Source organism: Lissotriton vulgaris, chromosome 4_1 (genome assembly GCF_964263255.1).
Source record: "Lissotriton vulgaris chromosome 4_1, aLisVul1.2, whole genome shotgun sequence".
In the NCBI taxonomy this organism is placed as follows: Eukaryota; Metazoa; Chordata; class Amphibia; order Caudata; family Salamandridae; genus Lissotriton; species Lissotriton vulgaris.
Window position 1 is genome coordinate 1,867,832,918 of NC_141691.1, and position 14,971 is coordinate 1,867,847,888.

Sequence of the window (14,971 nt, forward strand, 5' to 3'; positions counted from 1 at the left end):
TTTAAGTTTGTAAGCAGACAAAAAGGTCTGTTAAAGATTTACTAACTAGGAAGAATATTAACGAAAGAATTGGACTTGGTAAAATGGATTTCAATAGTACTGAAAGAGCATAAATGACTAAGAAATGGAGATTTCAAAAAAGCAATATTTCTTGATTTTTCTTTCAACGCAGCGACCATCAAAAAAGTGCAGGAAGGCAAGGAACGGGTTTATCTAAAGAAATGGATGGATACTTTAAAGTGAGCATACACTCACAACTCAACAAAAATATGGGTTTCTAAATTAGATGAATTGTAATAGATGGATGTCAATTTTCAATTTTATTTTCTGTTTGCCTGGAACTACAAATTATCCCAGACATATGGCATTAGTCACCTAGTGTTTTTTTTTTTAGAGGAGCAGCCCTGATGATCCACATGACTATCATATGATAACATTATTAGACAGTGAAAGTAAACCTTATGCTAAGATATGATTGGCTAAACTTGAGATTTAGGTGGAAGAAGCTGAGATTGTGTGGTTTAGGAAGGGTTGTGAGACTCTTGGCAACATACTTGTACACAACATTATAGCTCAAAGAACAACCGGGAGCCTGCGACGTCGTATTTGACATTGTGACTCAAGCTACACTTTCGAAAAAACATATGGGTTTGCATCAATATGTCTGATGGTTTCAGAGTGACAAAAAAGAAACCGCTTATCAGGTATTCAAGCAGGTTTACATACTAGACCCATTACTGTTTAATTTAAGTACAGCTGATGTGGGCAATAAGAATGAAGGGATTAGGCTTTTTCCATCAACTTTGGGAGGGTCGTGTATATCCCTGTTTTAGTATGCAGATTACTATCCTTCCAGACACCACCTCCATCAGATTGAAAAGGGCACTTGGGGCGGTGAGCGCTTTCAGTAAAGTAAATAACTTGGTAGTTACTGTGAACAAAAATAAAATAATAAGTTCCAGTATAACAAATGTTTCTTTTTGCTGGATGTGGGTGGAGGCAAGTCTAGATCAATTAAGTTGGGACTCTGCACTCACCCTCCTTACCTCCTTTCTCTCAGCTAGAGAATAGAGGGTGTGCTCGGACACACTAGAATCAGGAAATTTCTATCTTCCTGGGGGAGTCCCACAAGGGTCCGCCCTTTTTCCTACTCTGTTCAACATATATGTTACCCTGCTAGCCAAGCTCATTGGGGACCATGGCTTCACACTTGTATCGTACGCGGATAACACCCAAATTATTATCTCCATTTCAACGATGACCAATTCGTTGGCAGACAGATTTCATAGTTGTTTAAGCCACATAATGAAATGGATGCATAAGAATTACCTCAAATTGAATACCAACAAGACCGAGGTCATGGAATTTGGGAAGAGCCCCCCTATCTGGTCCCAAGCTTGGTGGCCAGCAGCAGCGGGACCCTGTCCAACCCCGGCCACCAAAGTGAGAAACATTGGTTTCTTGTGTGACTCCCAGCTTAATTTCTCAGCTCAGATTAACCAGTTTCCACTGATTGCTATTTTCTTTTATAGGTGCTGTGTGGAATCTTGTCATTTTTACCTGCAGACCTGAGGAAACAGTTGTGGTGGCCCTTGTTCTCTCCAGCATAGACTATTGTAATGCCCTGTACCTAGGCATTTACAAACGCCAGATGTCGGAACTTCAATCTTTACACAATGCAGCGGCACACACTTTGCTAAACATTCCTAAATATGGTCAAATTCTGGTGCCATTAGAACACCTACATTGGCTTCCCGTCAAACAGAGAGCAGAGTTCAAAACACTCTGCCTGCTTCACAAAGCCCTATATGGGGGTGGGCCTACTGATAATCAAAAACTATTTCAATGGCACACCCCCGTCGAAGCTTAGATAGGCCAAAAAAGCTTTGGCCCATGTTCATAGAGTAAACAAAACCAGATGGGGAGGCAGATACATTTATTTCATGGCATCCAGGCTCTGGAACGAACTTCCCCTCGACATCAGGTTAATTCCATTTAGGTCCCAGTTCAGGAAACAGGCCAAAACCTGGCTCTTTCCCTCCGCATAGCTTTCAAGCGTTACCAGACTCTCACCCTTTGCTCTTCTTGCTTCCTCCAGCCCCAAGACATCTCAGCATTAGTGTGCTTTAAAAGCCCTTTACTTACTTACTTACTTACTTAGGTCCGTGGCAAGACGGGAGACCTGGGCCAAAAACCCAGTTTAATTAATGAAATTAAACACTACCTTTTTTGCAGTATTTGCTTAGGAAATTATATTCGAATTTACAGAGCCATTCGGATATTCACCTATTTTACATCCTTAAAGTCTAGTTTATGCCTGCACTTGTATAGTTTGCTGATCTCTGGAGATAAAATGAGCATGATACTTGGTAGCTCTACAGGGCTAATTGTCTTGTTTATTTATTTATTTTTGTCTCCAGGACCTATCCGCTGAGACAGTTGAGGTTGGAATTTGGATTGATTAGTGTGAAATGTACTCTAGGTAAACTACTGCTATCTGTTTTGTAAACCCAGCCAAGGCACATTAAAATTTATGTTACAAACAGAATTTATAGTAAATATGAGCAATACTCCCTTGGGCAAATTCATTATTGAACAATTACATATTAATTCATGTTGGGACAATTCATCTTCATTTGCACATTTTAAAAGTGTAATTAACTCAAAAACTAAAGAACTTTGATATTAGGCAGAATTGGATAAATGAAAAATGAATGAGCATACTTTACACTGGAGACCTCTAATGCTCTTTTACTTAAGGGATCTGTCTAAACAAAGTTTACACCATTTACTCCCAAGGTTCTGTTTTACTTCTATTTCAGTATCGGATAGTAGATCTAGGTAGTTGAAGAAAATAAAATGTATCTGTTGCTACTGTTTCTGTGGTGTGAAAGTGTAATCCTTTATGGGTCCCAGAGTAGCGTGCTGCTCATCGAAAAAGCACTTCAGCACCTCATCAGGGGTAGCAAGCACTATATAAATGCAAACCTTTTTTCCCTCTCCTATCCCTCTGCTACCATTCTCAGTCCAAATAACTGACTAATACCCACCACTCAAATTAGATTCATATTTCACTATACTAATTCAACACTAATCCTTTAAGAGTTCCGGAGTAGCGTGCTTCTCGCCAAAAAAGCAATTAAACACCTCATCAGGAGTAACGAGCGCTATATATATGCAAACCTTTTTTCACTCTTTTATCCATCCTCTATCCTTCTCAATCCAAATAACTGACTAATACCCACAACTCGAATTACTTTCATATTTCACTATACTAATTCACACTAATCCTTTATGGGTTCCAGAGTAGCAAGCTACTCGCCAAAAATGAACTTCAACACTCCATCAGGGGTAACAAGCCATAAATAAATGCAAACCTTTTTCCCTCTTCTATCCCTCCGCTCTCCTTCTGAATCCAAATAACTAACTAACCTATCCACCACTCAAATGACTTTCATATTTCACTATCCTAATTCAACAGTAATCCTTTATGGCTTCCGGAGTAGCGTGCTACTCGCCTAAAACGCGCTTTGACGCCTCGTCAGGGGTAGTAAGTGCTATATAAATGCAATTACAATACAATACAATTTATTTTGTGGATGCCCTTAATTAAAATGGGAACACACAAGATTACTGAAGCCAATTTATCGCAAACTAGTAACCTAGACTTGCAATCTATGGATTCAAGCTAGCCTGGCTGGTGAGGGGTAATATTCCCCGAAACCGGTCCCAGGATGCTTGCTTCAGTTCCAGGGAGGACCATGCTTGGCAGTTTGGTCTGGACTGTTCCAATGAGGAGCAGAGTCGAGGACTGATTTACATATGGCTGGGTCCAAACTGGGGTGGCGTTTTGAGCATGAGAACAATGGATTAAACCCAGATCTCTTGACTGGGGAAAGATTTTTGATTTATTCAGCATTCCATCCATCATTTGTTGCCGCATCACTTTTCACCCTCAGTGGTATGGGTATGCCCAGACTTAGGTCTCTTGCTCGCTGTGCCACTGGCTGGTGAGGGGTGAAATACCCCGAAACTGGTCCCAAGATGCTTGTTTCTGTTCCAGGGTGGACCTGGCTTGGCAGTTTGGGATGGACTGTTCCCATGAGAGCCAGGGTCAAGACGGATTTGCAAATGGCTGGATCAAAACTAGGGTGGCGTAGTGAGCATAAGATCAATGGATGATTTAACCCAGATCTCTTGGCTGATGGAGAATGTTTGATTTATTCAGCATGCTGTCGTTCATTTGTTGCCGCAGCACTAGACTTGTAATAAAGCCACACTATTTTGTGCAACAGGAACAACTTGGCAGCTTGTCAAAGGCTGAACACAATTTGTGAATATATTGCTAATTATTTTAAAGGACTAATCAGTAGGGGTGCTTCCCCATAAAATCATGTTGGGTAGGTGGGTCTTCCTAGATAATAACCTGTATGGAAGGTTTTAACGAAAAGTCTTTGCTTGTCATTTTTTTGCCATCTATTAGTATTTTTAGTGATTATTTTGTGAAAATAGTGTGAATATTGTTTTCACAACAGTTTAAGCCTAGGTAATGGTGACGTTTTTAATCCTATGAATCACTCTCAAGTCAGATTCTAGTTAGTGTAAGAGTTACATAGAAATAATTAACATGGTTTTAGCTCTTTTCATTGGACAGCCCCTATTTGCTGATTAATAGATACTGTTTTCATTATGGGAATGTAATTTGATATTTGGTGTTCCGTATAAATGTGGAGTTTGTTTTCTCTCTGTATAGTGTAATGATTTTAAGAACCAACACATTTTCCTTGCTATAACGTGTGTGCATGATGACCAACAATGAGCAACAACTGCTTGATTTGTTTTCCTTTGTTTTCTGCAAGCGTGAATGTGGTACATATGGTTCTGCTATCACAGTAACACAGTACAGTAATGCAACTCTTCAGATGGCCTGAGGAGAACAGAAAGGAATTCTGGGTTACAATAAAAACCTCCAGTTATCAAGCTATAAAACGATGTTATAGTTTAAGTTGTTTTCCAAAATGCATAACTACCAGATTATTTATCAGTGCAAATATACAGTGTCATATCAGGAAGATAACTGTGCTAATGCGTAGAACCTTTAGTGAAGGAACGTCTCAATGAAGTGTACCGCCACACCTCTTACCCTTTGGTATATTATAGGTTTCCAAACCAAAGAGCTGTGAAATAAATGATAGTCATCTAATAAGATTTGCAGCCTTCAGCGCGATCTCCAAATACACTAAGAGGAGATGCCACCGAACACTTGTTCTGACCTGATGAATGTATACCTTTCTTAAGGATAGCAATGTCTGTTTAAGGAAGCTGGCCAAATCATATTACTGGAATCAACCCTTGAGACACAGTGCTTTTGCCACAAAATGACTGTCTGTTGAGTGAATAGTTCAAACTATGCTAATTTATAAATAAATAACGACTGCCGAAAATAAACCTAGGGAGATTTTCGGTATAGTGAACGACCTAGCCTTTTCCGACCGAGCCTCACCCCAAATCCCTCCATCCCAGCCCCTGTGTGACCAATTAAACACCTACTTCCTGGACAAGATCGTAACCATCAAGGCCAACATACCCCTCCCCTCGTCTGCCTTTGTTGATCCTTCCCCTCCCACTGTTCAATGTCATCTCACTTCCATTCCCCCCCTTACTGAGGAAGTATTCTCCCCAAAGTAAAATCGGGTTCTCCGGCAGACATCTGCCCGGCACGAATCCTGCAACAGATTTACTCCTCCTGTCCCGAACCCCCCATTACTTTCCTCAATAGTTCCCTTACGCAGGGAGTGGTGATCCCTGCGCTCAAATCAGCCACCATAGTGCCCATTTTAAAGAAGCCTGGCGCTGACCCATCCATCTCAGCCAACTACCGCCCCATTTCCCTGCTGCCCTATTTAGGCAAGGTGCTTGAGCGCCATGTCACCTCGGTACTCAGCGCCCATGTAGAAGCAAATGGGGGTCTGGCTTCCCGCCAGGCCGGCTTCCGCCCCAAGCACTCCACCGAATCAGTCGTGGTGTCGGTCCTAGACAACCTCAGGAAGGGTATGGATCACAACAAACACCAGGCGCTGGTGCTCCTCGACCTCTCCGCCGCCTTTGACACGGTGGACCACACCATCCTACTGTCCCGTGTCAAGGCGGCTGGAATCGAGGGATCAGCCCTGGTCTGGCTATCCTCCTTCCTGAGGGACCGCACCCAGGCGGTTCGGCTGGGAGACTTCACGACCACCTCACTTCAAGTCACCTGTGGTGTTCCCCAGGGTTCCTCTCTTTCCCCCTTACTGTTCAACCTTTACATCTTTCCTCTTATCTTCGCACTACAGCAGCTGGAGGTCACCGTGTACAACTATGCGGATGACCTCCAGCTCATCTTTGACCTTTCCTCTTCTCCCCTTTCTGCCTCAAATTTCCAGTCTATTATGATTTTCATCAGGGACTGGATGAACTACAACCATCTCAAGTTGAACCCGGATAAAACCGAGTTGGTTCTCACCGGTGGTTCTTCTAGTCCCTGGAACTCTCTCTTCTGGCCCTCTTCTTTTGGTCCCTCCCCCACTCCTTCAACTACAGTTAAAACACTGGGTGTCAAAATGAACAACCAACTCACCCTCCACTCACAAATTAGCTCTGTAGTCTCCTCCTGTTTCCTCACCCTCCGAACTACCCGCACTGTCTCCCGTTTCTTTTCCCCCCAGGCACTTATGTTGATCATGGCCGCGCTGGTGATCTCGCGGCTGGATTATGCCAATGCCCTGTACAACGGCATCCCGGCATACAGCCTGCGGAGGCTCCAGATGGTCCAGAACCAGGCGGCCCGGTTGGTCTATGGTCTCCCACGCTTCCACCACTCCACACCCCTCCTCAAGGAGCTCCACTGGCTTCCTGTCAAGGAACGCTCCCTCTTTAAAACCGGCTGTATGGTTTTTCAGGCCCGCCAGGGCACTGCCCCCGCCTTCATTTCCTCTCTGATAAATGAATATGTCCCGATCAGAGAGCTTCGCTCCTCATCCAAGTCTCTCCTGCAAATCCCACGTTTCAAACGTAAAAAGTGGGGTGGAGCCAATTTCTCTACCTTGGCTCCCACATTCTGGAACTCTCTCCCCGACCACCTTCGTTCTGCCACTCAATATGTCTATTTCTGCAAAGACCTAAAAACGTTCCAGTTCAAACAGGCTTTCTCCGTGTAACTGGGCCCCTCTTTGCCCTGCGATAGGTTCACTTCGCCCTCAGTTGCTGGACCCTCCACTAGCGCCAAGAAACCGTACGGTGAACGTTGCGCTCTACAAATGTTTTAAATTCAAATTCAATTTCCATGCTTCATTAGTGCATATGCAGGAGTGTGATTGAAATACAAAGAGCCTGAGTCGCAAACAAATTCATAAACCAGAACTTGCAGGTTTACAACTTTACCTGCTGCAGATTTACAGATTTCAAGGATTTTTTTTCAAAGGTTTCCTAGAGTACACCTGGAAAGGATGTCAGAATCCCTAGTTCCCTGCTTTTAGTGCACAGTTATGCTTGCAGAATTATCCACTGTATTTGTGCAGTAGCTGTTTTTAGGGTTAAGTATGAATTGCTATTTAGAGACGTGAATTGTGATTTTAGTGTTGTTATTTATGACTTTGTTTGTTGTTACAGCCTTCAGAATCTTTTACATTCCAGTAGAAAACTTTCTCTACAGGTCCTTAACTTCGTTCAGTCATTCCAGGTACCCTATTTTTAAATTCTAAATACTTTTGTACTTAATTTGTGATTTCCTTTGTAAGTTTAAACTATTTTATGTAATTGCAAGAGCAAAAGTGATAATTTACTCCATAGCTTTACGTAGTTTAATGGTACACATTGCTGCATTATACTTTAACATTTTAAAACAAGCTGTTAATTATGGGAATAAAAAAGGAAAATGTAACCACTAAGAAGAGTATACATTATTTTATTAAATACTGTTACATGACCCTGCGTTTGCATTATATTTTCTTTTGGAAGTAATTTCACAGTTTTGTGAAAACAAAAAGGAGTGTAAACTCTTTTGTTCAATAATGTAACTGTAACTTGGACTAAGGTAACTCGGCTGTTAAAGTAAAGAGGTATACCAATTTATAAAACATTGTTTAAATCTAACTATAAATTGGCATTGTTTCGCTGAGTAGTTTACAATGTATTCTTATTATGTGCCTTAGTGTTACTGCTATGTAGAGGGTGTAAAAACGTTTATGTGCCATTCTAAAATAGCAACAAATACTTAATTTTCACCTAATTATTTGGATAGAATCAACACAAAAATACTGGTGAACAGTGTTTTTATTATCACTGCACCAAAGACAAAAACCATACATTGGTTATGCATTCGCTAGTATAGTACACAAAATTCAAGTGCGCCCACAGGGGAAGGGGAAGGAGTGCAAAGGAAATATCCAAATAATTAGGTGAAAATTAAGTATTTGTTGTGTGTTTGGTCAGGGACCCCTTCATATATCTTAACCCATTACCCAGGTCCCACTGACCACATGGGTCGAACCCCTCTATTTACAATATTCTAAAATAGCAGTCATATGTATGTTAGTTATTGCTTTAAAAACATATATAGCCAATAGTGGCTAGAGTTTGATTTGAGGTACATGAATGTAGGAAGCTAAAATACACCTTAAGAATGAAAAACCATGTATGATGTCTTTAGTTCCACCAAGAAAATTCTTTTAAAAAAACCGAATGCAGTTAAGACCTCCAAGTGGTGCACATTGTTGCGAGTTTCGTCTGCAAGTGGATGGTGTAGTTATTTCTCAAATACTTGAGATTGAATGATTATTCCAGTGTTCTCTCTACTGCAAAAAAACTAAATATGCTGCTTAGATATTTTATTTCTAGAGATAACCAACATGTACATTTCTACAGACATAATACAGTTATGCCTAGAATGTAGATGAAAGTTAAGAAAAGCCAACAATTTGACACCCTGTTGCAGATGTAAGAAACATAAAAACATTTTTGGAAAAATGATGGACACAATAGCGGAATGTTTGAAACCTTGACATAAGACAATTGGTTGTATTTTGGAACCAAAAATTGACATGCTTTCAGTCGGATCAAACCGATCTCACAAGCATGCCTTCCGGTCACTCTAGGAGATCTTGCTTCCGATTTTAAATTTATGCATTCTGACCTGAGGTTGGTGGACCCCGATTACTAAAATACAGGCATGTATGACAACCCACCTTGGGCCTAGAGTTGCCCCCTTGTCTGGTTTTATACCAGAATGGCTGGTATCCTATTGTCCCTTCCGGAACAAACATTTGAAAAATCATCTAAAGCTAGTATTTATTCCTTTATCATTACATACTTTAAACAGTAAATATAGGAAGAAAAACTTTAAATATGTTCCACAGCTGCTTTTATGCCCCCTGAAATAAAGACAGAAAGGCCATGTTAAATATTAATACAGACAACTTCATATAAAGTTCAAATTACTAATAATACCCAGGCCTTTCCAGGAACTTAAAACATGAATAGACAGTTGTATTTGTTCTCTGGGAAAGATGGTGACCCTACCTGGGGTCACTTCATATGAAATATATTACTGATCAAATCATCTGAGCACTTCAGCATTTGCAAATCTTCCTTTTCACAGTAAAGCCATTGAGAATTTTGGAAAACAAAAACATTTCAACTGATTGTTTAAGATCCAATGGTTTGGTTGTTAGAGAAGCTCTGGACTTTTTTACATATAACATTTTCTCCAAATTAATGTCTTAATAGAATTCTGAAACAGTTCTTAGCCTTGGATCTATTCAGCCTAGTTTCGTCCATTTCGCTGTATGCTTCTGGGAGTCCTTCTTGGCTGAAAAGAAATCTCCAGAACCAATACCCCAATCTTTCCAATGAGTTAACACAGAAAGTGAAATCACATCTGCAGCTGTATAGCAGTGGGTATTGGTAACCCCTCACATGAGGCGAAACACAGACATCTTTTTATTTGCAGACTTTAAAAACAAGCAGCAAAAAATCAACTTCATTTTCTCTATTTTCCCCGCTAATGCATTTGTTTCAGGGCAAGCATGGCCCTTTCTCAGGGCCTCTTGGTGTCACAGTAGAGCACATAAATAAATAAATACAAGGTTTTTAAAGGATGTAATTAATAAAACGCATTTTTAAAGAAGCCTCCTGTTTGAGAAATGATCTACAATTGCCTGTCCAGCATGAGCATTTCAAATTGAGACTTCCTTCCAGGCTTGTGTTTAACCTCGTGTATGAGAGATTTAACCAGAGCCTTCTGTTCTTTGCAAATCCGTAGGCACATGAAAAATGCTAAGGAATTGTTTTTCACTTGTGGCATTTTTGAATCCATTATTGTGTCAGATGTTTTACATTCTTGTCTGAAATGTAGGCCCCGGAAATACTGTTTCTTTTGAACCTTGTCAAATTGTTATCTTTTATCCAGAATAATGGCACCATTTTATTGCAACCAATCTCCTGTGTTTTTCTTATACTCTTCAATCCTCAGATGGCTCCCTATATAATGATCACTCAGCTGAAATCTTAATTACATGCTTTCCCTTTGTGGTAGAGGGTATTAAACATAAAATACGTCTCGCAGTTATTGTGCCCTAACTATTCAAGGAGGCAGTGTAGATTGTTCTGTTGCAAGGATTGCAACTATCACAAAATGCTGATGTGCGAGACCTCCCTAAACTTGTTACATAAGGTCAATCCTGCAAAGCTTCCTGTTTGGCATCAGGTTAATTATAAATCTCTTAAACTGCTCTTCAAAATTATATATGAAAACATCTCCTGTTCTGTCCTAGGTTTAAATGTGTTTACCAAAAGAAATGGCACAAATAAATCAAATCTTTAAGCACTGAAATCGCCCATCATATTTCATCAATGAGAGAATGTATTTGAGTAAATTATCAGTGATAGTATTTAACAAAAACAATGTACAAAAACATTGAGTTTGTGTTCTACTGCCCCCTATAGCAATACAGTGTATCCATCCGATGTGTGAGTGCATATTTATTCAAATAGTAATTTGTTTTCCATTTACAGGAAGGTGTTTCCACACTGGACCTCCTCTCTGATGCCAGTACTGCAAATCTTCTCACACAGCCTACATCGCCTGACATGGGCGTACCACTTCCTGCAAGGAGCTTGATGTTCAGGGATGGAAGCCTTTCTGAATGGCATGGACGATCTCCTTCTTCTGTTCTTATCACAAGCATACCTAAAGAGCAGACAAAATAGTGTTGCCTAGGATTTAAGACTTAATTTGCCATTTCTGATTTCTAATGCAGTGTATTGGCAACCACTAACTGTGATGTTTTGCAGTACGACACATGCTAAAGGGATGGTAATATATTTAGTGACGCAGTTGTGGGAAGGTGCGCATTACTGTCTAAGATATGTGTAATATAGTTAGTGTCTGTTCCCAGAATATCTTTCTGATGTTGGCACTAATGTGGTCACAGGCAGTGAAGCACTCTTTCTCATATCATCTGTGGATGCCTTTTGTCGGTTCCAGAGTGGCTGAACTTATCACATTATTGATGTTTTCTAATCATCTGGAAATCTTTTTCAGAGCATCCATTGCAAATTGTTTATACTGTATTAATGAACACTTTAAAACATGGATTGTAGGTACTTTCCTTGATGGCCATCATCAAAATACACTTTCACCATAGCTGTATTCATGGCCATGGTACTGCATTTGGCAAACACTTCCATTTTCCATATTTGCTTCCTCTGTTGAAAGCAGTAATTATTGCACACCTAATCTAGCCATCAAGGATCCCTGCATTAGCAGGCCAGCTGTCCAATCCGCCGCCTTTCTTCCCAGGACCCCTTTTGGATTAAAATGGATAGACTGGTAGCTGTTGAAGAAATTCATGTTTTCTCCACCAGAGATTGCTCTGTCTTAGTAGCACAAAACCATATCATCATGTAATGGCAATACATGCATTTGCACTTTGTACAGATGCTGATAGGAACAGCCCCTTAATTGAAGTTACATTAAGTGTATCATACGGAATTTGCCTATGACAGAAACCGCTTCAGAGCGATCCTGATACTATTTTCAGTGGCAAGAGTGGTTTTAAGTGGGATAATACTTATTACTATAAAGTATTTATAGGTAATGTATAGATCATTGTAACAAAACGTCTTGCATTTGAAGGCCTCAGCTTTTCAAAAATGATAAGTTATCGAATTTCAATCTTGCGGCTGATCAGTTCTGGCTCTATCACGTTTCCTACAATTCAAGAACTTTATTGTGCACTGTGTCATAAAATACTATTTACTTAATTGTTCTCCGTTCTTGCACATTCGATAATAAACCTGCAACATGTAGTACGGCACAAGCGCAAAGTATGGTCCAGTGCAGTGCACTGTTGCCGATTGTGTCACAGTATTTCGCTTAGAGTTGGACTGTTGCAGGTGGTAAGATCGGGGATACTCTCTGTGTACAGTCACCATGGTTATTTCCTATATCAACTTTTAGAATATTTTTTGTTCTTAAATTACCGTGCAGTCCAATAATTATTACTGCAGTCCCAACCTTGATTTGCTTCAGCGCCTTCATGGACCAAACCCCTCTACAAGGTACTAATTTGTATGGGACTATTCCTGGATGTTTTGTCGAGTTTACTATGGGTTGTGACCAAGTGATCAGAGAGTTGTTTGTTTTAACTTATGACTGAGTTAAAAAAAATGAGACCGAATGACGGCCAGGTGGATGATATTCAGTCATTTACACATGTAAATAATCAAATGCACAGTTGTAAAATTGTCTGGAAAGTTGTTCCTCTGAATTACAAATATATTTTTATGTTCATGTGATGTTTTGTCGCTGGTGAATTTGTAAATATCACTAGTACGTAAATGTGACCAATGCTGCTGCTTTATTTTGTGCCTCACTTATGCCTCTTCCTTGTTGTATTTTGCTGACTTGTAGTCTGAATAATTTATTCCGCAGATGCAAAACACTTAGATCTATAATTTTATTAAACTGCAGTGCTGTAATGATTTTCATTTCAGTTATTTAAAGTGTTCTTAACTAATTACGAGTCCTGTTATTTAAAAATAATGGTTAATTTTCATTTTTTCCACGTTGCATCCATCATAGTGAATAAAATAGCAGGATTCACGGACGGAGGAATTATGGTAATATCTTCATGGAAGCATCAGTTTCTCGTGTTTTGCTTTGTGACCAACGCCTGTTGGGAAAGGAACACAACATTTATGAAGCCGCATTCCCAGTATTGATTACCTTTTACAATAAATTCCCTAGAATATATAGTTTTAGACGTTTTGTATTTCTGAGAGTCTTTAAAAATTAACTGACTATCGAAAAGAGAATTCTATCAGCATTTTTCTTAATTATACAATGTGCTTATTAAATAGTAAAGTCCTAACTTGTATGTTTCTTCTACCTCTTTCTGTAGCTAAATGTGCATAGATTTGTTCCCTGTTCAGCATATTTAAAAAGCAAGACAAATGCTTAATTTCTGTTAAAATATTTTCAGTGTAGTCCTTAAGGGTATAGATAGAGGCTGGAAATGCGAATGGGGTAAAGAATGTAGAAATTGGCAATCAGTGCCCCTGGCACCTGGACAGGCGGGAGCATTAGCCTGTCTGGTAGGCGTGCCACCTTCAGGCAAGTATGACCCCTAAGGTTTTCAACTGTGAGGTGGACACTATTTTTCAGACTTAGCCTTCTGTGTAGTGGCATAGGTAGGAGTTCTGGGACAGTGTTATGCCCACTTCTTACAGGAAGTAGTCATGTAGGGGGCATAGTGACCCCAAGGTAGCCCGTTTAATACTACCCTACACTCCCATAAAACCCCTGCATTCAGTATTTAACGGAGTCTCTGGAGCCAGAGAAGCAGATCCTGATAACCTATAAAGAAGGAGGACATGAACATCCGCAGAAGACTGAAGAGAACACCTGACTTGGCCCCACCTCTGCTGTCCTGTCTGCCGTTCTCTGTCGAACCTGTGCCAAAGACGACTCTTCCAGCATTTGTGTGCCTCCACAACCTAGGAGGACTCCCTGCCTTCAATAAAGACCAAGACCTATCGGAGAACAGCAGAACTGTTCCTGCATCCTGCAGAAACTCCAAAAGAAACAACCCTGAGGCCTCTGGTACTGCCAAAACCCAACACCTGTAGCCACCGCTGCCCAAGTTGAAGTGGGCCACCATTGTCAGCAAATTCCCCCAGCCCTCCAGAGCTAGAGTCCATCGTGAATTTACCCCAGGCGGACTCCCTGGCATCACGTGCAGCCTCTACACGCAGGCCTCCTCGACTGCAACTGCTCTTAGTAAGAAAACCTGACGCCTAAAGACACCTCTGCATCCATCACCCCTGGGCCTTTGAGAAAAAGGCCCCAGGTGTCCCAAAGCATTACAAGCCTTGAACCCCACGTTTGGTTTACCTTGACTGGCCTTCCAGCCAGAGCCTGCAGCCTCTTTTCACAGTGACCGATCTCCATAGAAACATATTGGGATTCCTACGCTATTTTGTTCCCTGCAACCGGCCGCCCGTGCCACTGGTGATGTATTGCTGGTGCTGCCTTGGACCTTGCCAAACACTCACCTTAACTCCTGGAGAATGGTCTTTTAGGTGGCTGTACTATACCTGTTTGTGGGACTTGTTCTTCCTTCCATAGGACAACATTGCAGAACTCCAAAATTGCACTGTGCTCACTTTTTAATGTGAAAATAATTTATATTCAAAAACATACTTATCTGAACGATTTTTCTCTGCTGCCTAAACATATATAAAAATACTTGCTATGTTTATATCTTGAAACATGTTGTCATTCATTAAGCGTTGTGTGTGTTTGCAAATGTCTTGCACTCCTCTGTGTTAAGCCTAAAGCTGCTAGACCACACTACCCCCTCATAGAGCTCTTTGGGATTGCTTCAATCAATCAATCAATCGGGGGTTTCTATAGCGTGTTACTCACTTGTGA

At 40.7% G+C, this 14,971-nt stretch overlaps 1 protein-coding gene across 1 annotated transcript in view; it reads left to right on the forward strand.

Annotated features, from left to right (window-relative positions):
- FAM91A1 (family with sequence similarity 91 member A1) overlaps positions 1-13,020 on the forward strand; it is a 261,796-nt gene extending 248,776 nt beyond the window's left edge. Inside the window, exons 23-24 of the mRNA XM_086966190.1 lie at positions 7,648-7,717; positions 11,050-13,020. Of these exons, the coding sequence (XP_086822316.1) occupies positions 7,648-7,717; positions 11,050-11,244 (265 nt within the window). The 3' untranslated portion in view covers positions 11,245-13,020. The remainder of the gene's footprint in view (positions 1-7,647; positions 7,718-11,049) is intronic.
- The last annotated feature ends 1,951 nt before the right edge of the window (positions 13,021-14,971 follow it).